Source organism: Lynx rufus, unplaced genomic scaffold, assembly GCF_022079265.1.
Source record: "Lynx rufus isolate CCGP_SWC_20201006 ecotype Redwood Valley unplaced genomic scaffold, mLynRuf1.p SCAF_10, whole genome shotgun sequence".
NCBI lineage: Eukaryota > Metazoa > Chordata > Mammalia > Carnivora > Felidae > Lynx > Lynx rufus.
The window spans coordinates 76,870,713-76,896,991 of NW_025814824.1; the positions used below are offsets into that span (position 1 = coordinate 76,870,713).

At 47.2% G+C, this 26,279-nt stretch overlaps 1 protein-coding gene across 3 annotated transcripts in view; it reads right to left on the reverse strand.

Annotated features, from left to right (window-relative positions):
• Positions 1-26,279, reverse strand: part of ASTN2 (astrotactin 2) — an 882,297-nt gene that overhangs the window by 653,263 nt on the left and 202,755 nt on the right. For all 3 annotated transcript variants that reach the window (XM_047068551.1, XM_047068542.1, XM_047068534.1), the window contains exon 3: positions 23,903-24,287. In XM_047068551.1, coding sequence (XP_046924507.1) covers positions 23,903-24,287 — 385 coding nt within the window. The remainder of the gene's footprint in view (positions 1-23,902; positions 24,288-26,279) is intronic.

Consider the following 26,279-nt stretch of genomic DNA (forward strand, 5'->3'; position numbering starts at 1 on the left):
ATGTTTAACCTCATTAGTAATCTCTGACATGCAAATTAAATTAGCTTTGAAGTTATAATTTTATATGCTACAGATGGGCAAAATGTAAATCATCTGATAATAAGTCTTATTGAGAATTTGGGAAAGTGGTAGCTTTTATATATTGCTGGTGGGTGTGTGATAAAATATAAAATTGAAAGGCATGAATAACAGTCCCAGACATGATCATGGCAACTATACATGACGTCCCAGATATGATCATGACAACTATACATGAAGCAGACACATAAAGAGGGAAACACGAACGTTAGGGTCATGAGGAATGGAATCAGTGGGAATGATTCAGCTGTGTAATTTAACATTTTATTTCTAAAAAATATCGTACAGATACCACAAAATACATACATTGTTGTCCCAATTTGGTGCTAAGAATATTTATATCATATTAATTCACTCTACCGTACAGTTAAAGTAGCTCGTAATTTAAAATACAAATACATTTTAGGAGGATTTTTTAAAAAACAGATGTCATTTGGGGCACCTGGGTGGCTCAGTCGGTTGAGCGACCAACTTCAGCTCAGGTCATGACCTCGTGGTTCGTGAGTTCGAGCCCTGCATCAGGCTCTGTGCTGATAGCTCAGAGCCCGGAGCCTGCTTCGGATTCTGTGTCTCCCTCTCTCTCTGCCCCTCCCCAGTTCACACTCTTTGTCTCTCTCTCTCAAAAAATACTTAAATAAACATTAAAAATTACAAAAAAAAAAAAAAGGATGCAATTCAAGAGAAAGAACAACTGACTTGAGGAAATGAAGACAAAGCCAAGGGAAAAAGTGGTACTCGGATGAGCACATAAAATCCGGTATACTTCCTAGAGCTTCAGCTTCACAATAGACGCCAAGCATCCCAGCAGACAGCAAGCACAAAGAGGAGGGACTGGCTATCAGATTCATACGTCCACAAAATTAAAATAACCATCTGGCCAGAGAACACAGCCATCTTGGTTCCAATTCCGGAGTTGATGTTGCTATTTTGCGCCCTGTGTGAGGTACGAAGCAACATCCTCAGCTGGCCCCCCTCAGAAATCGGAGAAGACTGCAGAAAGGTTAATGACACAAACAGTAACTGCATAGCCCAAGGAACTGTTCTAAACAGCTTATGCTTTATAACTTATTGAATACCGACAACTAGCTTTATTTTAGTATCACCATTCATAGATACGGAAATTGAGGGAAAAGGAGGTAAATCGCTTACTTCAATCCTACAGCTATGAAGTAGAAAACCTGGCGCGGAACTGATTCTGGCTCTCCATTATCCTGTATTAACATCATTACAGCAAAGCCAGTTCCCTGAAAGTAGTGTGATGATCTCAGAGTAAAGTGGTCCAGCCATGCAGCTGACTGAATGTCTGACTTTTCCAGCAAGCACATCTTTGGAACAGCTGAACCAGTACTCACTACTCTTACTTCCATCTGGAACTTTCTGACTGAGTGACCAAGCTATGGGTCTTTTTGCCAAGAAATAGGAGATAACCCCAGTTTTGCAAATAATCTTAGGGGAAAAAACTCAAACATCAACCCTCCATTTAAAAAAAGTGCTACTCTAGAAAGGAATAAAACAGGTTGTATGTTCTCAGACACTGAACCATGGATATCAATTCTCACCACTGGGTATCCTTAATGTGGAAGGACCGTGAATGTGATGAACACAGAGCACACAGTTAAGTACCAGTTGTGTTTACGGTATTGATTGTTGTTATTGTTATATGCAAAATCGCCTGTGTTCTCCCTGCTTCCATGCTTATTCTCTATGTTCTCTATACTCCCCTTAGCAACATAAATTTGAACTTGACTCTCCTTCACTCCACAGCCTCCAATGGCTGCAAATCAGACCCAGAAAATCCCAGCACTGCGTGGTCACTGGCCCCACATTAGGTTACATTAGGTTCTTGCTGCCTACACTTCTCCCCTTGTCTCACTCTGCTCACCCTACTGTGTCCCTCGTTGGAACTCCTCTCAACTTGGTGGAGTTGTGCCTTCTGACTGGCCATCTCCTCTGCAAAAGCAGGGGCCTAATTCTTCTGTGTGCTACCCCACCCTTTATCCACTTATCACTGCCCTGCATGAAGGTTTTTATGAATGGGTCCTGTGATTACTCTCTTTCCCTCCACTGCCCCATTAGAATGTAAGCTCCGTGAGGACAAGGACTTGTCCACTTCGATCATTGCTCTGTCCCTACCATCTGCAATATGCCTTGTGCATAGCAGGTGCTCTCACTGAGCATCAGTGAACAGAAAGAGAGGAGGAAGGGAAATGTGTTAGTTGGGTTTTATGCTTATGGTTCCCGGATACTGATTTAGACACAGCCGTGTACCCAACCTTGGTAGAATCATGGTGTAGACTGGCACCACCCCCAGCACTTACGGTCATGAAAAGATGCATGTCCAATACCAACATACATCATAAACAAAAAAGGGGCTGAGATTTCTCCAATGCCTCTTGCTAACTGCTCAGGGGCAGGAAGAGAAGTGATAACACTTATGCCCTGGAAGGCATGGAACCAAAAGGCAAGGAGCTCTGGTCCCTGCTGGCAAGACATGAGTGGGGTCCTCAGGGGCCTGCCCAGCCTGGCACCAGCCCCCTTGCACACTAAGATCTAATTAATAAGACCCCAGAGAAACAGCAGGCAGGAGAATCAAAGCAGCAAGCGACAGCAGAACAGCATCTGCAAGCAGGAGAGGGCTGGGCCCAGCTGGGCTCCACCCAGCGGCACCAGCCCTAATTAAGTTCTTAGACACACGCCACTGCAGCCGGGGTGCTCCTGGGCCCGCCACCCACAGAGAGGGCTGGCTCTGTGGGGGGCTGATGACTGAGCTGCTTCTGGCCCTCTCAGGGCCCTGTATTTCCTTCTCCTTCTTCCTTTATTCTCTTATAAACATGGTAGACAAGTGGATACCATTAGCTCATTTCTTCTATTTATTCTACCAGTATGGACTGAGGACTTCCTATCTTCCAGGGAATATTCTAAATGCTGGGGACAGAGAGTGCATGAAAAGATCTCAAATTCCAACTCCCTTGGAGACAGCTGTATATATGTATACATGTGCGCATGCATGTATGCAGATGTGTGTGTGTGTGAATATCTGATATTTTACATATAACATCATCCGGAGAGAAGTGAGCCAGCATAAAAGTATTTCTAGCTCCCGCATGATGGAACACCGTCTCCAAGAGGTAAAATGGACTACACAGTATATGACATGCCATCCTAATACGAGACCCCATTGTTTGTAATGACAGCAAAAACACCTGGGATGTTCTCCATGCTTCTAAAAGGAATCATCTTATCTTCCTCTTGGTTGCCCTCCCTTCTTGCACTTCTCCCTTGCTCTCTCTTCCTGCTTGCACATTCCCTCAATAAATCAAGGTGCAACACAAGGACACAGGGAGCCCCCCCCCTGCCCGCTGTGTTCCAGGTTGCTGGACATGGCGGTGGCAGGGCCTAGCCCCAGCTTTCCCTTCCTGCCTCACTGTAAACCTGTCATTCCTAGATCTCGTGAAAATCAGTGTTTAGGGACCCATCTCATTCCCTCCCTTTATTTTATCATCGACTTCCTGTGGGACATTTTCTTCCTCTTTACCCTTCCTCCTAAGGACACAGGATTGGATGTTCCCTCTGGTCTCATTTAACAAACAGGGGAACTAAGGTCCAGCGTAGGGCACCTAAGTCAAACTGAAGGGCATGTTGGTAGAAGAGCTCTGCATGAAAGGCAGAGAGGATCGCTCCCAGACACCGTGGCATCTACTGGAGCATGCTAGCTCCTCATCTGTCATTTGGGTCATGGTGGCGGTCTTCTATTGATCTCCCTGCCCTTATTCTAATCCAGCCTGTGCTGTCACCTTAATAATCCTTCTAGGAAGAAAAATATCTGGGCATGGTACTCCCTACTTGAAAATGGCTGCCCAGGGTCTTCCAGGTAAAGTCCAAGTCCCCAGGATCTGGTCCCATCATGTGTCCCAGTCTCTCCTCCTGTGCACGTTCTCTTGTTCCAGTCACTCTAGACATCTTGCATTTCCCAGAATGCAGCATTCTTTATTCTTTCTTGCAAACCTATGCACATCCCTTCCCCTACCCCTTGGATGAATTGATGAACTTCTTATCTTCAGGATCCAGCTCACATAGCACCTTCTGAGGGAAGCCTTTCCCGTCATCCTCAGCACATTTAAATGCTTTTTTCCATGTGTCCCTTGAATATATGTCCATATTCACATTCTGATACCTTCCCAGCAATAATTTATGGATGCCTCACTATGCACAGGCCACCGTTGAAACACTTTACCTGGGAGATCTCATTGAATCTTCACAGTGATTTTCAATCTGGGCATGCTCACGTACCTGTTTCAGAGATGGGGAAACTGAGGCCCAGAGAGCTTGGATGACCTGCCTCTGGTCACAGAGCTGAGAACTGTCAGACCCCAGACTGCACGCTGGCCATGCTCTCAAATGTGTCCTGCTGCTATGATTACCTGTTTATCCAAATCTCTCCCACACATCATGAATTTGTCAAAATGTGAATCCCCCCAGAACCCCAGCACTTAACACTGAGACTCAAGTCTCTGCACACAATGTGAACTTTGTACGTGGCCACTGAATGAATGGGCTTTTTGGTCTTGATTTATTTGCTTTCAAAGCCTGCTAGACAGTAGGATAGCACAGTGGCCAAAACAGAGACTCTGGAGCCAGACAGACACAGAGACTCAGGTCCTAATCCTAGCTCTGTTACATCTCACAGCTTGAAATAGTTAACCTCTCTCACTCCCAGTTTTCCTGGTCTGTAAAACGGGCTCATGATGATAACACATAAGATAATCACAAGGATTAAATACAGAACTGCATAGAAAGTACATAGCATAATGTTCTGGAACTCAACAGACAGTGGGTACTCACTAGGTATTGGTTATGACTGCCATTATGATCCACTGTGTTCCTTATCTTGACAGTGTTTTCGTTCTCCCTCCCTCCCTCCTTTTCTCTCTCTCTTCCCCCCCACCATGTCTCTCCTTAATCAAGAGGCATGCCCTCTCAGCACGTCTAGTTTGGGGTCTGTGCAGACTGAGGGGGGGGGCATGGCCGCTCTGGCCCGCTAAGCCCAGCGCCCTCCTTCCCCACTCTACACGGCCACCTTCCAGCTGTGAAATAGAGTCCCTGCTCGAATGGGCCCCAGAGCTGTCAGGGGGCTGCCAATTTCACAGTTCACGAGGCTACTGTTCCCCCCTGATTAATGGGGTGCCAGCAGCCATGGGCAGGGCCATGACACCAGTCAAATGGGGCTCCCCCCTACTCCCTGCCTATGCTTCCTGAGGAGTAGAGAGAACAGGCCAGCCTCATGCATATTAATGAAGGGAGAGAAATGACTTTGTACTGCATGCCTTGAAAAAAAATAAATAAGGTTTCACCCAAGTCTCGTGCATTTCCTTCAGTGAACTCAGCATGCTTCGGGGAAGAAAACCACACATACACCCACACGCGCATGCACACGCGCGCGCACCCACACCCACACACACACACACACGTACAAACACAGAACTATGAAAAACCAAAAACACTTTATACCACTGATCTGAGCAGAGCATCTGATGCCAAGAATGACCCAGGGGGCACAGGAGATATTAAACCCTGGAGCACAGATAGGGTTAGTTTGTAATTAATCCAGTTCTACCCCATAACCCTAAGGGAATTAAAATGGATGAGGTCCAAACTCGGCAGGGCACGTGAAGCCTGCCCCGCCACCTTCGAAGTCACCGCTGTCCATCAATACCATCCCTCAGCTCACACACAGATGCTTTCTGCTCCCTCCAACAGCAAACCAGAATCTGCTTTCCTGGCCCTGTCCCCAGTGGGGATGGAAGGGAAGCTTTTATCTCAAGCAGACCCCCAACCCCTCCATCCCACACATACAGCCTCTGGAAAGCCACCCCCACTTCCTGTGTGTTGGTTTCCCCAACTCTGTGTAACAGAACACTCCCACTCTGGCCCAGTCCCCTCTGGCCCAGCCCCCTCTCTGTGCTCTAGTCACACTGGCCTCTGGGCCACACTTTTCCTTTGCAAAGGTCACTTCCTCTGCTCTTCAGCTCTTCACCTGGCTAAACACTACGGATCCCTCTGACTTCGGCTAAAATCCTCCCTCCTGAGAAAGGCCATGCTAGACAGTCAAACGGAGGCCAACTGGGCTCCCCTCTTCTCCCTCAGAGCTCTTAGTGCGTTCCCTTCCCGGCAGCCCGGCGTTCAGTTCGGACTCGGGTAAGTCAGAACGGATCTCGAGACCGTCTTCTGCTGGCAGGCGGTGTGTCGGAGGGCAAGGCTCAATCAGCCTCTGCTCTGGTCATGAATGGATGAGTCAACTGCGGGGTGGCTGCAGGGATTAAAAAAAAAATAGCACGCAAAGTGCCTGATCTGTTTGCAGAAGATCCTCAACACGCTGTCATAGCTGACACTCACTGAGCCTTTTCTTTGCAAAAGCATGTCCTGTGACACGTTCAACTCATTTAGTCCATCAACGTGGGGATGCTTGGTCTGATCTTCCCTGTTTTAGAGATGACGGCAGTGGGAGGCTGGGGCGTTTACTCACGTGTCCAAGGTTATGCATGGCTCGTATTAGGAAATACCAGGGGTTCGCCAGGACGGCCTGGCTCTGGAGCCCACATGCCTAACCACCTACAGAGTGATCTCATTTCCACCCCTTTATCTTCCCTCTTGGATCTTTCTCAGCCTGAAACACCCTTGTTGAAGGCGCTCTCTCTCTCTCTCTCTCACGAACTCTTTCCTAATTTGTCATCCCCACTCTTTCTTTTGGAAACCCACACACCCCTCCCCAAACCCATGCACAGACAGCTGGAATCACAAAATGTGGCCCTTCAGATAAAAATACTCTCTAACCACCCTCTGGCCCGTTCCTTGATAGGAAGAGGCAAACCTCATTTTCTTACAATGTGAAGAAAGATTCCTGGTGTAGGAATATTTCTTAGAGTACAGAAATTGCTTTCTCCTCCAGGCTCCTCCAGGGTCAAACACTCAGACTCCAGAACGAAACCAACCTACCACCCAGGAGCGCCCTCCCCTGTTAGAACACCAACATCACCTTTCTCCTGAGATCCCGACAAGTTCAGAGCTGGATAAGGGAGTGGAGATCTCATGGTGCACCTGACCATGCTACACATAGTTACGTGGAGGGAGGCCCAGGCAGGAAGAGGATTCAACTTGGGCTATATGGCATGCTGAAGGCAGAACCCAGGCTCCCTCATCCCCCCTTCGGTGCCCTCCCCTCTGTCTCCCCATGCTTTCTCTTCAAAAAAAGAGGGGGAAAAAGGGAGAACCATAGGAGTCATTGCCAAAGACACAGCTGGATGGGACAAAGCTATGCTGAGCCAAAGCAGGCTGCCTGTCTGTCCACACTGGGCGAGGCTGCTCTCCCGGGGTGATGAACAGCGCCAATCAGGCGGCACTTAACATAATTATAATGAAGTGGATGCATCTGGTCTCCCAAGGCTTCATTCACTAGGGAAATGATGAGGAAGTGATGTCTCTCTCTGCCAACCTCCTTGGGACACTTACCAAACAGTCCAAGAGCCAGGAGATTATACAAAGAGGCTTGAGACTGACCTCTGCCACGTATTAGCCCAGTTAGAAACCTAGTTACTAGCGCTCCTTTTCCTTTCTGCACCATTTCTGTACAAGGAGGTACGAGTAGATGAGAGGTTGCCTGAGAGAAAGTCTTCCTTTCTTTCTCTTACAGAGATGCTGGTTTTTCTAGTAACTTCCCTGCACTACACACACACACACACACACACACACACACACACACATCATTAGCCATGCTAGCTGGACAAATGGCACTCAGTTCTGGCTCAGTCTCCACTGGACTCCAGTGACAGGGGCAGAAACTGAAAGATGTAGGCGTGTAGACCTAAAAGGGTCCAAGCTGCTCATGAGGCGGATGGGAAGACTGAGGTTCAGGAAGAGAATGTGACTTTCTCAAGACCATAATAATATGTAGGAGAGATAGCCTATGCACCAGGCTATCCATCTATTATGGCGTTTCATTCTCAAAACGACTCTAGAAGTCCCAAATTATTAGTAAACCAGTTTCACACATGAGGAAGCTGAGACTTAAGTCAGTCAGCTTGCCCGCGATCAAGGTGGTTTATACCCGTGAATGCCCCATTCCAAACCCATCGTCCACTGGCTGGCCACTTCCCCCAGAAAGCCCTCCCATTACTTTTGCTTTGACTTATGGGTTAGTGTATCCTTAAATATTTCGATAAGTCAAAAGTTGGTGAAGTCCCACTCTCTTTTACATGCACTGGTGGGGCGCTAGCTATTGAAGGAGATCCTGGGGAGAATGCTTTTGTAAAATAAAGAACCGTTTAGGAAAATAATCTGTCATTCCTTGATTTATCTCTTTGCTAAGCTGAGCTATTTACAAACCAGGTCCTTTTGAAGCAAGACACATCAGTCCTGCTCTGAGCAGATGGGCTCCCCGCTGTTCTGGACGGGATATGATGCTTTGAGGGCCTGCCATACTCACAGATGCCTGCTTTAGTGAAAGGCAGCTGCAGGTGCATAAGAGCCCAGAGGGTACGCTGAGACTCCCCTATCCTGGCGAAGCTGATGGGACCAGAGATCCATGTCTGAGCAGAGACAGCCCCACATTAGCCTGTGGATGGTGGTGTGGCCTGTGTGAGGACCTGCCCGTTAGGACTTTAAATACTGGAGATGGGAAATTCTCTCACAGGGTGTTTGCACAGGAGATCCAAGAAGACTGTCAGAGTCAGATGAGCATATCTCATAAGGAACAGAGTGGAGCCAGGAACAGAAGCTATGAGGCAGCAGAAGCCATGGGCATACACAGATTAGGAGATAAAGAAAGGTCCAGAGACACTCACACAGATTCACGAGCTTAGCAGAGACACTTGAGGCAGAAACAGTGTGCTAATTCCTGTTACAGCCTAACAGTGGCGCTTTCTCCTTGAATCCCGTGACTGTCTTCTCGTCATCCCTGGCCCCTGGGTTCTCCAAATGTGATGCTTTTCACATCAGTGAAAAGCAAGCATTCAAAGGACACAAAGAGCAAGGTACAAATCCCAGCTTTAACGCCAAGCAGGTACATGATCTTGGGAAAGTTACCTGTGTTCTCCCAGCTCTGGTTGCCTCATCTGAAAAAAAAGGGCAATGAGAGGTACTGACCATACCAACATTTTTTTTTTGAGAATTAAATGTGTAAATATTTATGGAGTGCTGATCATGGAGGCTGGCCCATACAAGCTAGCTAATATTATTCCCGTTGCAACTAAAAATAAATCCTCATCAGCTAACCCAGTCTCTTCTTTGAAACCTGAACAAACTTAATAAAAGCACTCAGTGTCAGTCATTCATTGATTCATTCACTCATTCTATTTACCCATTCATTCCAGAAGTTATTTACTTGTTGTCTGCTCTCTGCCAGGCAGTGATCTAAATAACAAGCACATAGCACTGAACAAAACAGACAAAATACCTGGGGGAGACAGACAATTAGATACACAGATATGTATATTGGGTCAAATGGTGACAAAGGCTAGAAGAAAAAGAGAAGAAGGGAAAGGAGACTAGAGTGTGGGGTATGTGCATGTGATTGTCTGTACTGTGCTATTTCATATGGGGTGGTCAGGGATGACCTCAATGATGACATGACCTATGAAAAAGACCGGGAGGGACTGAGAGAACAAGTCATGCAGAAACCAGGAGAAAACACTGTTCAGGGACAGGAATGCAAAGGCCCTGAGGTAGCTCTCTCAAGAACAAATCCTTCTATATAGTGAATAAAAAAATAATGCAGTGGAGTACAGGGCACGTGGTCAATGGTATTGTAAGAGTGCTGTATGGTGACAGATGGTGGCTGCAATTGTGGTGAGCGCAGCATAACACAGAGACTTGTCACATCACTACGTTGCAGACCTGAAAGTAATGTCACTTTGTGTGTGTCAGCTAGCTTTCAATTAAAAAAATAAAAAATTGGGGCATCTGGGTGGCTGAGTCAGTTAAGCGGCCAGCTTCGGCTCAGGTCATGATCTCAGAGTCTGTGGGTTCGAGCCCCACGTCAGACTCTCTGCTGACAGCACGGAGCCTGGAGCCTGCTTTGCATTCTGTGGCGCCCTCCCTCTCTCTCTGCCTCCCTCTCTCTCAAAAATAAATAAACATTAAAGATTTTTTTTAGGGGCGCCTGGGTGGCTCAGTCGGTTGAGCGTCCGACTTCAGCTCAGGTCACGATCTCGCGGTCCATGAGTTTGAGCCCCGCGTCAGGCTCTGGGCTGATGGCTCAGAGCCTGGAGCCTGCTTCTGAGTCTGTGTCTCCCTCTCTCTCTGCCGCTCCCCCATTCATGCTCTGTCTCTCTCTGTCTCAAAAATAAATAAAAAAACTTAAAAAAAAAAGCTGCTGAGGATTCAACTCAGTTTTTAAAGATTTTTTTTAAATAATAAAACTAAAAAATAAAAATACCAAAGACTGGCTACAAAAATTGTAAAGATAATCTCCCAATAACCAAGAAATACTGGAAAACAAAACAGGCCAAAAATTAAAAAAAAAAAAAGTTACAATGCAACAACAGCATTCCCATCCTATGTTTGTGCAATGTGCTAGTTGACAAGAAGCATTCGCTTGCGTAATTATTTGGCTCTCCCACATTCTTGTGAAAATTAGAACCTCCATTCTACCAACGTGACACCCAGGGCTTAGAACAGAGCTTCTCAATCTCGGCCCTACTGACGTTCTAAGCTGGGTAATCCTTTTACCGCGAGGAGCCATCCTGTGTCCTGTGCATAGCAGGGCATTTACCGGCATCCCTGGCCTCTACCCACCAGATACCGGCAGCATCCTCTACCCTTTCCCCAGTCCATGACGAACAACAAGGTCTCCCGACACTATCAAATGTCCCCAGTAAGGAGGTGACAGCGACAAAATCACCTCGGGTCGAGAACCACTGGCCCAGAGAAACGACTAGTCCAAAATCTCAAAACCAGTGAGCAGATAAAGGTTAGATTCTGACCCAGAGCCCCTCGTTAGGGGAGACCATCACCTTTTCCACAGGATGCAGTTTCCAAAGCCAGCCTGTGTCTGTTAATACTGTCTGGGTGGGGCGCCTGGGTGGCGCAGTCGGTTAAGCGTCCGACTTCAGCCAGGTCACGATCTCGCGGTCCGTGAGTTCGAGCCCCGCGTCGGGCTCTGGGCTGATGGCTCAGAGCCTGGAGCCTGTTTCCGATTCTGTGTCTCCTTCTCTCTCTGCCCCTCCCCCGTTCATGCTCTGTCTCTCTCTGTCCCAAAAATAAATAAACGTTGAAAAAAAAAATTTAAAAAAAAAAATACTGTCTGGGTGCCAGGAAGTGAAGGGGGGAGGCTGGGAAAGTATGTGATGAAGAGGGACAGCGGGGGGGGGCAGTCTGCTCCATGTAGCTGACGGCTGATCTCTACTCAAGTATGGAACCGTGGAGCCAAGGGAGGAAGATTACTTGCTTCCCATTCTTTTTTTTTTTTTTCATGTTTTATTTATGTATGTATTTATTTATTTATTTATTCATTTATTTATTTATTTATTTTGAGAGAGACAGACAGAGCATGAGCAGGGGAGGAGCAGAAAAAAGAGGGAGACACAGGATCCAAAGCAGGTTCCAGGCTCTGAGCTGTCAGCACAGAGCCCGACGCGGGGCTCGAACTCACAAACCTTGAAATCACGACCTGACCCGAAGTCAGACACGTAACTGACTGAGCCACCCAGGCACACCGGTCTCACTCCCCATTCTCATGTCATTGCTGGATGCCCGGAAGGCTTAGTGTCTGAGAACGTTGTAGAAACCAGACTCCTATCCTGCTGGGGATGTTGACCACCCGAAACAGAATGGCTCCTGGCCAAGTTACAAAGATACTTCTGTCTTCAGTATTCATTCCACAGATGAGGACCCAGGCAAAGAAAAGAGGAAACAACATGTTTCAAGTACCATAGATTTAAAACGCAGAGAAGAGAGAGCAGGCAGTAAATGTCCACCTTGGAAATGCCAAGGAGCAGTGAGCCCGTGGGCTGCCGGCATAAGGGCAGCCACATTTTTTAAAAAAATTTTTTTTTAACGTTTATTTATTTTTGAGACAGAGAGAGACAAAGCATGAACGGGGGAGGGTCAGAGAGAGGGAGACACAGAATCTGAAACAGGCTCCAGGCTCTGAGCTGTCAGCACAGAGCCCGACGCAGGGCTCGAACTCAGGGACCGTAAGATCACGACCTGAGCTGAAGTCGGACGGTTAACCGACTGAGCCACCCAGGTGCCCCAGGGCAGCCACATTTTAAGGGTCGCACAGGAGCCAGGTACTGGGTGGGGATTATCCATCCATGCCGGTCAGTGGCCTCTCTGTGCTCAGGGGGCAGCAATGCATCTGCCTGCACACCCATGGATATCCTTTCTCCAAGAGCCCGGAGCCTCAGAGAGGGGCCTCAAGACTCCCCTGCTTTCATAATCCTGCGTCTCTTCTGTCCCACCCCGGAGACGGTGGGGAGGAAGGTCCTGCCTGCCAGACATCTGAACCCCCTCAGACAGGAGACCCCCCTTGCTGAGCAATGGCTGAAGGAAAAGCTGGAAAGGCAGAGAACAACTGGCATTGGCACAGCCAACTCAGCATTGTGCTGTCCACCTGACTCTCCCCGGGGGAGAAAACAGCCCCTTGCAGCCGGGGATTCATTCCTTCGTTCCTCTCACACATAGACAGTCATCTCCCAGAATGTGTCAGGACCCAGGTCCACATCCAGGATTTGAATAGAAAAAAATCATCCCTTCAGAACGTGTGGCAGTCACACTAAGGTGACACTGGCTGGAAGTTAGATGGCCTCTGGTAGGGCCACCACCACCCCTCCCCCACGTACACACTCCACAGAACTGGCTGTGCAACCTTAGATAAGCCCCTTCCCCTCTCTGAGCCTCCCTGTGCTGAATGCAGTGAGCATTTCACACAGTAGCAATAATGGCTTCTGTTTAGAATCAAACTCCTCCACTAAGTGTTTGACAATTGTGACCTGGTCTCATAGACACAAGCATCCTGCAGAAGGCCATCCCATTTCAGAGGTGAGCACACCGAGTCCCTGAGGTGTGAGTGACTTTCTCCAGTTCTCACACCTTGTGAACTGCAGGCATGACGGGTCTGGTTTGAGAGCTGGGCTTCTTAGCCACTTCCTACTCTGCTGTCTGACTTCTCAAAGGTCTCTTGGTGTCTGTTCCGCTGCGAGCCTCCGTCTGGCTGGAAACACAAAACTCAAGGAGTTGGAGAGGGTGAAGAATGGCATCCGGACCTGCCACCAAAGTGGGGATCGCTGCTGTTAAGGAAGTGGGTCAGGCGGTGCCACAGCTGGAGAGGGAGAACAGCCCTCCCGGATGAGGCACTACCACTCAGCCTCCGTCGTGTGCCAGAAGGCCTGGCGTTCCCAGAGTCTCCAGTGATCAAGTCTCCAACTCAACGGTGCCTGACGCATGGGCAGAAATGTGAATGTGACGCGGAATGTCCTGCCTTATGAAGATGGGCAACTTAACTGAAAAATGTAAAACATACTCTGTATGCAAACAGAACAAAAGAAATACATCTGGAGACTGAATTCTACCCCAGAGATGCCAGAGCACAACCTCTATTCTCTGGTCTCCCCAGCATCCTTCCTTCTGAATGTCAACTCCACCTAAACCCCTCCTTTTCATCCTGACTCCCAATTGCTTAACACCTTTGCAGGAAACTAACTCCCCATTTTCCAATGGCTCCGCATCTCACTCACAGCAAAAGCCAACACCCTTACCTACCAGGCCTTACATGACCTTTTCTTTAGCACCTCTGTGACCCAATTTATTCTACTGCTCTCTTCCCCATACTGCTTCTTCCTATTCCTTGAACACTCCCAGCACACTGATGCCACCGGGCCTTTGCACTTGCCATTCGTGTTGCCTGAAACGTTCCTTCCTCAAATATCCAACTGGGTTCTTCATCTACTACAGATTGGTCCTCAGATGAGTGAGGCCTTTCCTGAGGGTCCTAATTCCTTTCCTTGTTTTAATTTTCCCTTGTTGCAAGGATCATGATTTGATATTATATATAATTATACATATGTATTTTATATATTTAGGCTTATACAATGTATATTCATACATATTTATATTTTCTATTTAATTATATATTTTTACATAAATATATTTTTTCTTGTTCACTTATTTACGGTCTTTCCATACTTGAAAATAAACTTAGGGGCACCTGAGTGGCAGTCAGTTGAGGGTCCAGCTCTTGGTTTCAGCTCAGGTCATGAGCCCGCGATTTCATGAGTTCAAGCCCCACATTGGGCTCTGTGCTGGCAATGGGGAGACTGCTTGGGATTGTCTCTCTCCGTCTCTCTCTCTGCCCGTCCCCTGTTCACACTGTCTGTCTCTCCCAAAAAAAGTACGTAAACTTAATGGAAACGGAATTATATATGTTTTATTCACTGCTTTATCCTTCGTGCCCTAAACTGTGCCTAACGCAGTAGAGACCTAATTTAAGCTTGTTGAATTCATAAATAAAAAAATAGATGTACAAATGTTTCCTTATTTAACAAATGTTTACTGGGACTTTCTGACACAGGGGTGTTGAGCGAAACATGCACCAACAACTTTATAACAGTCAAATCATTTAACCCAGTAATTCCACTCCTGGGAATATACCCTGAGAAAATAATACAGGATAGTGAAAAATAATATTAAGCCCCAAATGTCTATTGCTAATGAACATAAAATAAAAAGGAAGCGACTAAAATGTTTACCAATAAATAAACTATGAGACAGTCAGAAGATGAAATGATAAGCAGTTTGAAATGTTCTGGCATAATGTTTCAGAAAAATGTAAGAGATAAAATAATAGATTTTCAACTTTCAATATGCAAAAGAGGAGAAGAGAAACAAAAGGAAAACCCTGTCAACAGTTGTTGAGGCATTATGAAAAACGTCTAATTTAGGCTTTTTCAAAAGTTTTCCACAATGAGCCTACAAACTTTGCTAAGTAGGAAATATTAAAAAAAACTGACCATAAGTGTGGATCAGGGTGGTAATGTATTGCATCCCAGGGGCGGATGAGCATACAGGAGGCAGAGGCAGGCTGGGATCCTGGAGGAGAGAGAGCCTCAGAGCTGCCTGGACTCTTGGTGACAGTCAGGCCCCGCTGGGTGATGTCCAGCTATTACAATGGAGGCCTGTATGGGAGATACGGAGTCCCCTGACTGCTGGGAAATTGCTCCAGCTCTGATCAATCAGGGAGCAGTCTCTTCAGCCCCTGACATTTATCAAACCTCCTTCACCCACATCTGTCAGTGTGCGGTGGGGCTGCCTCTCCAGGGCACAGTCTAATCAAGTCAGAATGCCCAGAGTGTCCCTGGAGACAAGGAGGAGGGGGACTCTGCGGGAGAAGGGAGAAAAGGGGAGACAGGGAGATAGGGGAAGAATCATGAGGGAGGAGGGGAAGAGCAAATGTTCAGAGAACGCCCGTTTGTTTTGCTATCGTGGCAATTAATGCTGGGAAGTGACATTTTAAGGGGCTCTGGTGACAGCTTTGGTGACATTCCTGTTTGTGATTCCATGACAAATCTCTGTCTATATCTTATTTTAGAGAGCGTGGAGACAGCTCAGAGGACGGCTGTCTGGGGATGCCGAGCTCCAGTCTGCTGGAGGAGCGGCTCCCTCCTGCTTTGCCCAGCCTGTGCACTCCGGCACCAGGGCCAATGTCCACGACGGGGGGACTGACACATCAAAGCAGAAAATGCTTTGGTGCAGAGTCAGAGTCTGGTCTTCCACAGTCTTATGCACTCCACTGCGTGGTAACATTAATTGGCGAGAACACGAATGTTCTACCATCCTACAAGTGGCCAGCTGGGGTTAAAAGAAAAGGAAAAGAAGGGGCGCCTGAAGGTGGCTCAGTCAGTTAAGCGTCCGACTTTGACTCAGGTCGTGATCTCATGGTTTGTGAGTTTGAGCCCCGCATCAGGCTCTGTGCTGACAGCTCAGAGCCTGGAGCCTCTTCAGATTCTGTGTCTTTCTTTCTCTCTCTCTCTGCCCCTCTCCGGCTCGCACTCTGTCTGTCTGTCTATCTGTCTGTCTGTCTGTCTCTCTCTCTCTCTCAAATAAATAAATAAATAAACAAACATTAAAAAAAAAAAAAAGAAAACTTTTCAATTCTGAATACTTGCCAGGCTGCCCAGTTCTAAGGAACCTTTTTTTTTTTTTTCAAATACAGATCTTGCCCCACTTTGTTTTCTAAGAAGTCCAAATAAGAAAATAGAATGGAAACGAACTGAGTTCAAATTTTACAATCTGAGAATTAGAAAGAATTACTGTGTCTCATCTCCAATCGTGCCACAGTATTCTGAACCAAGAGCTACCCAGGCTTGAATACATCCAAAGAGGAGACATTCTTATGCCTCAGATGAAGAGGGGAGGGCAGTCTGGATGTAACAAGTTGTTTTGCCAAACAATAGTCAAGATACTACAGAGATAAATACGGTGTGGCCAGACAGAGAGAGCCGTGAACTTGAACTCAAGAGATGTGGGTTTAAGGAGAGCTTCATCCCCAAACTTACTCTTTGTCATGGGGGCAGAGTGATTCAATCCCTCTGAGCTCTGTAAGGTTTTTGGTCTCTCAAAGGGTTCAGTAACACACAGAGTGTCATATAATGTTTATGAAGCCATTCTATAAATGTTAAAGGACTATATAAAATAAAGCGGCTATTACTGTTTTAAACCCCTCTAAACTGTGAGCTTCTAGAAGAAAATGATTTCCCATTGTTCTTTGTCTCTTCTGCATTAAATGCAAGGTCTTGCACATAGTAGGTGTTCAGTAAACACCTGTTAAATAAGAGAATGAGGGGCACCTGGGTAGCTCAGTTGGCTAAGCATCCGAGTCTTGATTTCGGCTCAGGTAATGATCTCATGGTTTGTGAGTTCGAGCCCCACGTTGGGCTCTGAGCTGATAGCACAAAGTCTGCTTGGGGTTCTGTCTCCCTCTCTCTCTGCCCCTCCCCGCTTGCTCTCTATCTCTCTCTCAAATAAAAAGAAACTTAAAAAACTTGCTTAAAAAAATAAAATCAAATGAGTAAATGAAGGAACGACTGAGTAGTGAAGGAAGTATATCCACCCTCCCAAAAAAGATGCAGGGACTAAAGCGTCAGCCCCCTTTCCCTCTAGGACAGGTGATAAAAGTGTAAAGAAGACAGAAAGTGCACCAAACAGCCTCTGGGGCATTTTGCAACTCAGACTCCAAAAGGAACTTTCAACAAGGAGAGGGGAGAGCCAGTCGGTAACACGAAGCCAGGGCAGATTGGTGTAAGAAAGTCATATCCAACATTTTCTTTTTACACTAAAGAAACTATCTTTCAAAAATAATCTTGGGGCGCCTGGGTGGCTCAGTCGGTTAAGCGTCCGACTTCAGCTCAGGTCACGATCTCGCGGTCCGTGAGTTCGAGCCCCGCGTCGGGCTCTGGGCTGATGGCTCAGAGCCTGGAGCCTGCTTCCGATTCTGTGTCTCCCTCTCTCTCTGCCCCTCCCCCGTTCATGCTCTGTCTCTCTCTGTCTCAAAAATAAATAAAACGTTAAAAAAAAAATCTTATGTGGAGCCACAATGTATGAACCAGTTAAAAGCAGTTCAACTCTGGTGGAAGCCATTCTGCCCATCCCACTTTCCTCTGCGCCCCAGGGAGCCTGGCAGCACCCTCAAAGCCCTGCCAAATGGGAGCTGTTGTTAGGGAGTGAGTTTCCTCATGCTCTTGGACAACTTCCCTCTGAGCCTCCAAGAACCTGGGAAGAGGAAGGTGTCGAGCTGTGGCTTAAAGGATGGGTGGTTTTTCTCAGGGAGTGAACACAGCAGGAGAAATTTCTGGGAGCTGGGGGATGGATGGAAGAGAGAGTGTCCCCTAAGGAAAGAATATACAGAACATACAGAGCAGCCTTTGGAAGGAATGGCCACATAGTTTCAAGAGAGAGTATAAAGATGATGGGACCCCGGGCCATCATGTTGGGTAAAAAACACCAATGGGCTGGCCACAGGGACAATAGACATAAAGCCCTCACGTGGGCCAGGACCCTCTCGTGTACCATCCCCAGTTCCTCTACCCAAACCTCACCTTGAGTACCTTGAATTATCCTCCTCCTTCAGATCCCCAGGCAAAAAGCACCTGCAGGAAGCGATCAGAGATCCAGCAACCAGGGACCTGTGCCCCTGGGGATCCTAATATAATATACCCTCTCTAAGGTTTAAGAGATCTTTGAACTTCAGGTCAAGACCCACTCGTCAACTGTGAAACCAATTCAGTGGTCCATACCAGCATTAAAAAGATGACATAAAAAGAACTGAAAATATCAGAGCATGCCACACGTAATAAAGATAAGTATGCTTTTGCAAAACTTATTTTAGATATACACACACACACACACACACACACACACACACTCCTACCCATACATGTAGGGCCTCAGTGCAAAATCCATTTCTCGCTGTGGCTGGTGTTCAATATTTTTGATAAACACAGTTCCAAGGGACTTGGCTTGCTAGCAGCTAAGCCCATGTCTTACCTCTCCTGCTCAAATAAGTGAACAGGATTAATGCGTGTGGTATAGTGTTCAGAGCCTACTGGGGTTTGCTGGGTTCAAATTCTGGCTCTGCTACTTTTAGCTTGCATAACTGAGATGATCTCCAAATTTTGATAAGGGTAATTTCTTCCTTATGAAAGGGGTGGGAAGAGTCAACAAATTCCTGATTTAAAATCACTAAACAAGGCTGGTCCAGGTCAGAAAAAGATTAGTAAGGAGCCCACGCAAGTTACCAGCCTGTGGAAACGCACTAAGATAGCCATCTCTCCATCCACTCATTTACCCATTCCTCCATCTACCTGATACAACACGTATTGTATGCCAGATACTTCATGAGGCACAGAATAAACCAAACATATCTGGTACACAACTTCATGGAACCCTGAATCCAGTGGGAAAATTAAAGCAATTAATTAAAACGCCCAAATAATTTAAAAATTACTATTACAGAAACGAACAGGGGAGTTGATAGAAGGCAAAAGAAGAGAGCTCACATAGAGAAAAGAGCTTTGTCTGATGAGGTGAGACTAAGCCGACGCCAGAATGGTGAGAAGGAGTCAGCCATGATAGACTGGGGAAAGAAAGACTGGGATTCTTCCAGGCAAACATAATCATGGCTATGCAAAGGACCTGTGGTGCAACAAGCTCAGGAAAACTGAAGAGCAGAGAGGAGGCCATTGGCTGGAGTACGGAAGCTGAGGTCAATAGCAGTGAGAGCTCAGGAAAAACTTTCAGCATGAAACACTGTGACCAGAAGGATCATAACAGAGCCGCCGCTGTGTAAAGAATGGCTGAGGGTAGGAAAGGGAAGTTAAGATGTGGGCAGGAGTGAAGCTGAGGTTGCTAGAAGCTTAGACTAGAGCCTCTGCATGAAGAAGTTTGAACATCAAGGCATTTGAATGAGGTGCTGAGTACAAAGAGCTCTGAAATTTTAGAAAGCACTACACAACAATGACATTTACATGGCATTTGCCTGGGGGCATTAGGAGGGTAAGTTAATAAACAGCTTTCCAGTTCTCTGTCACCCTAGAGTGCTCTATTGACAACAAATACGAGTCCCCTGTACCCTTGGGAGCCTCTCAAAACACTAAAAAATGGGATCTCTCTGTTGCAAAGTCCCTGCTAGAAGCCAATCCAGAAGTCCAGATTTACTCTGTAGCAGCTTCCTGCCTCCAAGAACAGATGTTAATTATATATTTTTCTTCCCTGATTTGTGGACGAAGCAAGTTCATGGTTGCTATGCTTTAGCTGTCCCTGGGATTGCAACAGCTTAGTGCCTTTCAAGACCGTGAAACTCAGCGTGGGAGGTGTATCCATACCCCTCCCTGCTCTGCCCCTTATCGAGACAGTTCTAGTGCTGGAATTTTAACCTGGCTCATTTTCCTGCTGTGTGACATTGGACGGGTTACTCAGCCCCTCTTCGCCTTAATCTCCTGCTCTGTAGGATGGGAGCAACATTAGTACACAACTCCCAGGGTTACTGGTGAAAATGGCATAATTCAAGGAAAGTTCTCAAAACAGAGGTTATAGAGCTAAGTAAAGGTCTCTGTTTCTATTTCCTTCTCTCTCCTTCCTTCCCTTCCTTCCATTAGAAACAGTATGTATTCTTTTTCCACAATAATAAAACCAAATTAAGGAAACCCAATACCCATTCAGCCATCCCCTACCCTATCCCTTGATAAGGTGATAAATCTGTTACCTTAATTTCCTTGAGCTTTCATGCCTAATATTCAGGGAAGGGAAACATAAATTTCAGGATGGATAAGGAGAACTGGAATTGAAATCTATCAAGTTTCCGTTATGTACCAAACACAGTGCTAAGCATTCACATACTGACGTGATTAAATCCACAGCAATGTGCTAAGGTGTATCAGCAATGATATGCAAAATTCCTGAGCATTTCTAAGGCAGAGGCACCAACTAGCAAGACAGGGTACCCACCATCACACCGGGAAGGTACCCTAAAGCCACCCCTGTTCCTGGATGGTGGGAGCTTCAGGAGGATTCTTGGAGGGGGGCTGGCATGGCCAGGAAGCAGAAGGGCATGGGGGGGAACTCAGAACAAGGAGCTACTTACCAACTGACACAGAAGTTCAATATGTAACAAAGGGTGTGGCCACACGGGCGTGTACCAGCTGAATTTCAGACCTGCTCAGGACACCGCTCTTGGGGTCTGGAAACCCAAGCAGCGGCCCCTTGGTAATGAAACTCCCTCCCTCTGCTCTCCAGAGTGTCCTCTCTATTCTCTACAAGTCCAAGCTGAAAAGCAGGCTGACAGCGCTTGAGAATAGTGAAGGAGTTTGAATTTATAGGCAAATGCTAAGCAGCAAACATGTAGCTGGGATCAGCCTTTGGCAGTTATGATTTCAAAAGGGCTAGGGGCGCCTGGGTGGCTCAGTCGGTGGAGCGGCCGACTTCGGCTCAGGTCACGATCTTGCACTCTGTGAGTTCGAGCCCCGCGTCGGGCTCTGTGCTGACAGCTCAGAGCCTGGAGCCTGTTTCAGATTCTGTGTCTCCCTCTCTCTGACCCTCCCCCGTTCATGCTCTGTCTCTCCCTGTCTCAAAAATAAATAAACGTTAAAAAAAATTTTTTTTAAAAACAAAAGGGCTATGGGATTACTTTTGTCTGGGTTGCCCAGCCTCTGAATAGTTGTCCACTCTGGACAAAGCCCGTGGCTGCTCCCCGGTCACTTCATGAAAGACAGCACCTCACAGTTCTCTCCCAAGGGCCGCCTGAGGCAAAGAGAGCTCACCTGTCTGAGCTGCTGTTAGATCTTCTACAACCTGCCAGGGGAGCCATCCCTCTCCTGTCCAGACAAGGAGGAGCAGGTGCTCAGGGACCACAGTGTTGCAAGAACAGCCCCGAGCAGCCCCCTCCTGACAGGCAGGGCGACCAGCAAGCTGGGTGCAGTCAGGAAAAGTGTGCCCTTCACTTCCATCTTGCCTAGATTTCTTCCTCGCCCACCCTTAACGGATGGAAGAGTGGCTGGATACAGTGATGAAGGAGCTGTGTGGTATTTCAAACTGTACTTTGTTTTAAAGCCTAGGCAGGGTTTGAAAAAAAAATTCTTTTAATTGTTTAAAACAAGGGGCACCTGGGTGGCTCAGTCGGTTAAGCGTCCGACTTTGGCTCAGGTCATGATCTCACGGTGCGTGGGTCGGAGCCCGGCGTCGGGCTCTGTGCTGACAGCTCGGAGCCTGGAGCCTGCTTCGAATTCTGTGTCTCCCACTCTCTCTGCCCCTCCCCTATTCACACTCACTCTCTCTCCCTCTCTCTCAAAAATAAACATTAAAAAAATTAATTGTTTGGGCTCCTGGGTGGCTCCGTCAGTCGAGCGTCCCACTTCGGCTCAGGTCATGATCTCGTGGTTTGTGAGTTCAAGCCCCGCGTCGGGCTCTGTGCTGACAGCTCAGAGCCTGGAGCCTGCTTCGGATTCTGTGTCTCCCCCTCTCTCTACCCCTCCCCCGCTCACACTTGCTGGCTCTCTCAAAAATAAACATTAAAAAAATTAATTATTTTAAAAAATAACACGGATCAGACAAAAACAGGTGAGGCGAAGGCATGGCCTTCCAGGTGGCGAAGAGTTTTGTCCAAGGCCATTTCACCAGTGAACTGAGGAGTGGGGTTTAATTTAATTAGCTCATCTCCACTTCCTGGAGGCAGGGGGAAGGGAATGCCAGTAAACGAACAGTTTAGAGACAGGAGTGACCATGGAGGACAAGGGAAATACGCCAGGCTAGAACATATAAGGAGACTGGGGATGAATACTGGGCCTGGGTTAAGGACACTCTGGAAGCCTGGCTAAGAGCAGGGGCCTGAGGTCTACAAACACAGCTCTCGGGGATTCAACCTCTACCACGTGCCAGGCCCTGGGGTAGGTATTTTGCACACATTTTATTTTTATATTGAATCCTTCCAGAACCCTTCCATGAGGAAACTGAGATTCAGAGGGCTGAATTCCTATTTTTCCAAAGTCACCCAGTAAATGAAGGAGGCAGGATTTGAACCCAGGTCCAGGTGACACCAAACCCTGTGTTCTCCCCTATTGTCTTACTCTCCCCTCTCTGCAGGGTTCCAGGCTTGACAAAATGTCTCCGTGCAAGACACGGACATGTCCTTATCAGTCCACTGAGCACAACAGAAGACGGGTCCAAGAGGAAGGACCCTGGAAGGAGAGAAGAAGGATGTGGAGCTCAGAGCTCCGGCGCTGGCCCAAGCAGCGAGGGCTCCCCTCAACTCACCAAAAGCAGTGGGTCGGTGTCAGAACGGGGGTCTCCAGGCCAAGCCTTTAACAGCATCACAGAGACAATGAGGAGGAAAGAGCAGAATGGTTCGCTTGCAGCATTTATAGGAAAAGAGCCAAATCCCATCTATAAACAAACTGGTGCCATAGACACTTACTAAAGACAGATAAAGCACATTCTATGCTCATGTCTAAATAATCAATTGTCTTCCAACTTCTGGGAAATGTGTTTGCAACAGCATATATCAAAAAGGGTGAGAGGTTTCAGTCACTAAAAAATCTCAGTATGACCCAGCAATAGTGGAGGAAAACAAATGTGATCTCATCAACAGAAGCATACCAGCTGGCAAGAGGGAGGTGAGAGTCCCATTTGGCTTGGCACAGGAGTATTCCCACCTTGAGGAAGAGGTCTGCTAGTTCTGGTGTTACATTCTAGGACACAAAAAGTCAGACTCTCCACCTAGAGGACAGTGACCAGGATGCTGAAACGTCTGAAACTATGTCATATGAGACTGGCTGAAGAAACTGGGATTATTCAGATTGATTTCCAGAAGTTACAGCGCTCCTTTTTTTTCTGCAGTCAAATTTTCCAAGAGCTGCCTTAAAGAAGGAAATCAGATTCATTTTCTTTGTGGACGTGAAAGCCCAGAGAAAAGAGATTTCAATTCAATGTAAGGAAAAAACTTTCTAATAGTAGTGTGTGAAAATGAGGAGACTTCCCACCAGAGTAGTGAGAAGGCCATCAAGGGAAGTAATCAAGAGACAATGGAGAGATATTGAACTAGGTAACTTCTGATGCTCCTCAAAACTCAATTCCAAGAACACGGACTCTTTTTTTTTTTTTTCTTTCTTTCTTTCTCCCATCACTGCTAAAGAACTAGAGAAGACAAAGTCTGATGATTGCCCATGAATCCAAAGTGGCTCAGCCCTGAAGACACCACCTGTGTCCCCAACCGCCCAGCTCCTGTGCCTCTTCCCAGCTCCCCAGAATGTCCCCTGGAAGGTGGGATACAACAAGTAGGACTCACCTTTCTTCTCAAAGTCCCCCTTCTCTTCTCCCGGCCGGCCCAGACTGTCCAGGGTGTGCGTCACCTGGCTGCCAAACTCATCCTCGCGGGAGACGTGGTTGGCCCGGCGGGGTAGGTCCTCCTCCTCCTCATAGTCATAGTCATCTAGGATGGGGGTCTCCCGGATGGGCACTCCAATGACAGAATTGTGAGCCTGTAGCCGAGAGGAGCGGAAGCTTTCCCGGGCCTGGGGTCCCAGCAGCACTGATGGGATGTAGTGAATCTCGTGAGTGGCTTCCGTGCTGGCGCTCTTCTGGGGGATGCGGCGACGTTTCTGCCAGCGCCGCTGGGCATACAGGGCCACAGTGAACACCAGCAGCAGGAGCAGCAGTGCGATGAGGCCGCCCTGGAGCAGAAGAGCAGAAGGAGAAGAAAATGGGCCAGTGCTCTTTGGGCTACGGGGCCAGCGGGGTCTCCCTGTCCACCAGACTCAGCGCAGATCCCTGGGCGTGGTTCCTAAAGCTGCAGGAACCCCTAGCCGCTGCTTGAAAGCCAGAGAGATGTCACTTCCAAACTTGGCTTTCTCGCCAACAAGCTGTGTGACCTTGGGCAAACCGCTTGACTTCTCTGAGCCTCGGTTTTCACATCTAGGAGGATGAGTAAGAATCCCTGCCTTTCCTTCTTCATCAGGTTGCCATGGGGAGCAAATGAGATAGACAATGGTCATGTCAGAGCAAGCAGATAACTAAACGCGGAGAAGAGTCAAGGCTATGGCTTCACACAGGTGAGTAGCTGAACCTCGACTCTGCCTCCCATCAGCTGAGTGACCCCAGGACATCTGCTCACGTTCTCTCAGCTTTGCTTCCTTATCTCTAGAATGAGTCCACTTAGGGATCAAGAGACAGTAGTACCCTTTCTTCCAACCTGCTACAAATATGAGACAACATTATTAAATCAAACATAATTCTGCATGGTCTGTACTTCCTTCTAATACGTGATTCCCAGTAGGGGGCCTGGGACAAAATAGGCACCTCATAAATATCTGTTGAATGAATAAATGAAAAAAAAAACACACCTTTCTAGGTCTCCTTTAATCAGAGCATTAAGGCAAACTGAAGCTTATTTTTCTTTAATACATCCAACTAGCAAATATTCCAGAGTCTGCGTACCAAACCTTGCCCTGGAACAGGTTACGATGTTTATAGACGTATCTTACATGATTCACAAGACTCACAAAATACCCTGTTCTGTGAGTTCCTTAAGAGCAGGGTTACTCACAAGCATGTCTGTGTCCCCGATGGCACCTGCCAAGAACTGGAGGGGACAGTGGGCATTCTATTCACTCCACTGTATTCACCATGTGCCAGGAACATCTGCAATGGATGGAGTAGCTCCCTCAGTTACCCTGCTTTTCTTCCTTAGATACTGTGCTTTGTGTCTGGGGGGCTACAGGTCCCTGTGTCGAATCCCTGGGGGTAATTCATGGGGTTGGGAAGGATCATCCTCACTGTTTGGGAGAGAGAGGGGAGAAATCCAGAGACTTGGAAACTATGGTGAACAGTAGAGCAAAAGCTGAGCCTCATTTTTGGCTGTGTTTGGTTTCATTTTTTTTGTTTTAGCTCTAAAGCCTATATCCTTCCAACCACACCCATGTGGTTGATTGCTCTTCCTTGACTATGATCTCACTGAAGGCAAGGATGATTTCCGACAACTATTTGTATAATATCTAACAAAGACGACAGATGTTAATGCTAAATACATTATTGGTGGGGGGCGGGGCATGACTGCCGTTAAGTATACCCAGTTAAGCCAAGAAGGATACTATTCACTGAAAGCATTAGGCTAGTCTCCTGCCTGCACGGGAACGTTATCGTGTTCTTTTTGCAAGGACCTCGGTTCAGTAAGCTGGAATTCATCACCTCCATGGAAGGGAAAAGTGGGTGGGAACGCAGGCTAAGAAGTGACCAGGCATGTAGGTACAGCTGAGCTTACTATGGAATGCTCAGGGAGCATTCTCTGGGCGTCAGAACTTACGCACAAGCACACAAACCAAATAACCCTATTGTATTTATGTGTATGTGTGTATGTATGTACGTACATATATGCACATATGTACGTTTATAAAATGGGTGCATATGCATGGGTTCATCACATTTGCAACCCCCCCCCCAAGTAAACATAGGTCCTTTTTCCCTCCATAGAACATATAACAGTGATTGCTCTGTGTCTAGAAGACTCCTTTGCCAGGGTATTACTTGTCAGTTTTTCCATTACAGATAAGAGAGGGAGGAGACAAAGGAAGGTGGGGGAGGAGGAAAATGAAGGAAAGAGATAAGAGCAACAGGCAGTGAAAAGAGAGAGGAGGCAGAAAGAACACTTGATGAAATAATAGCAGGCC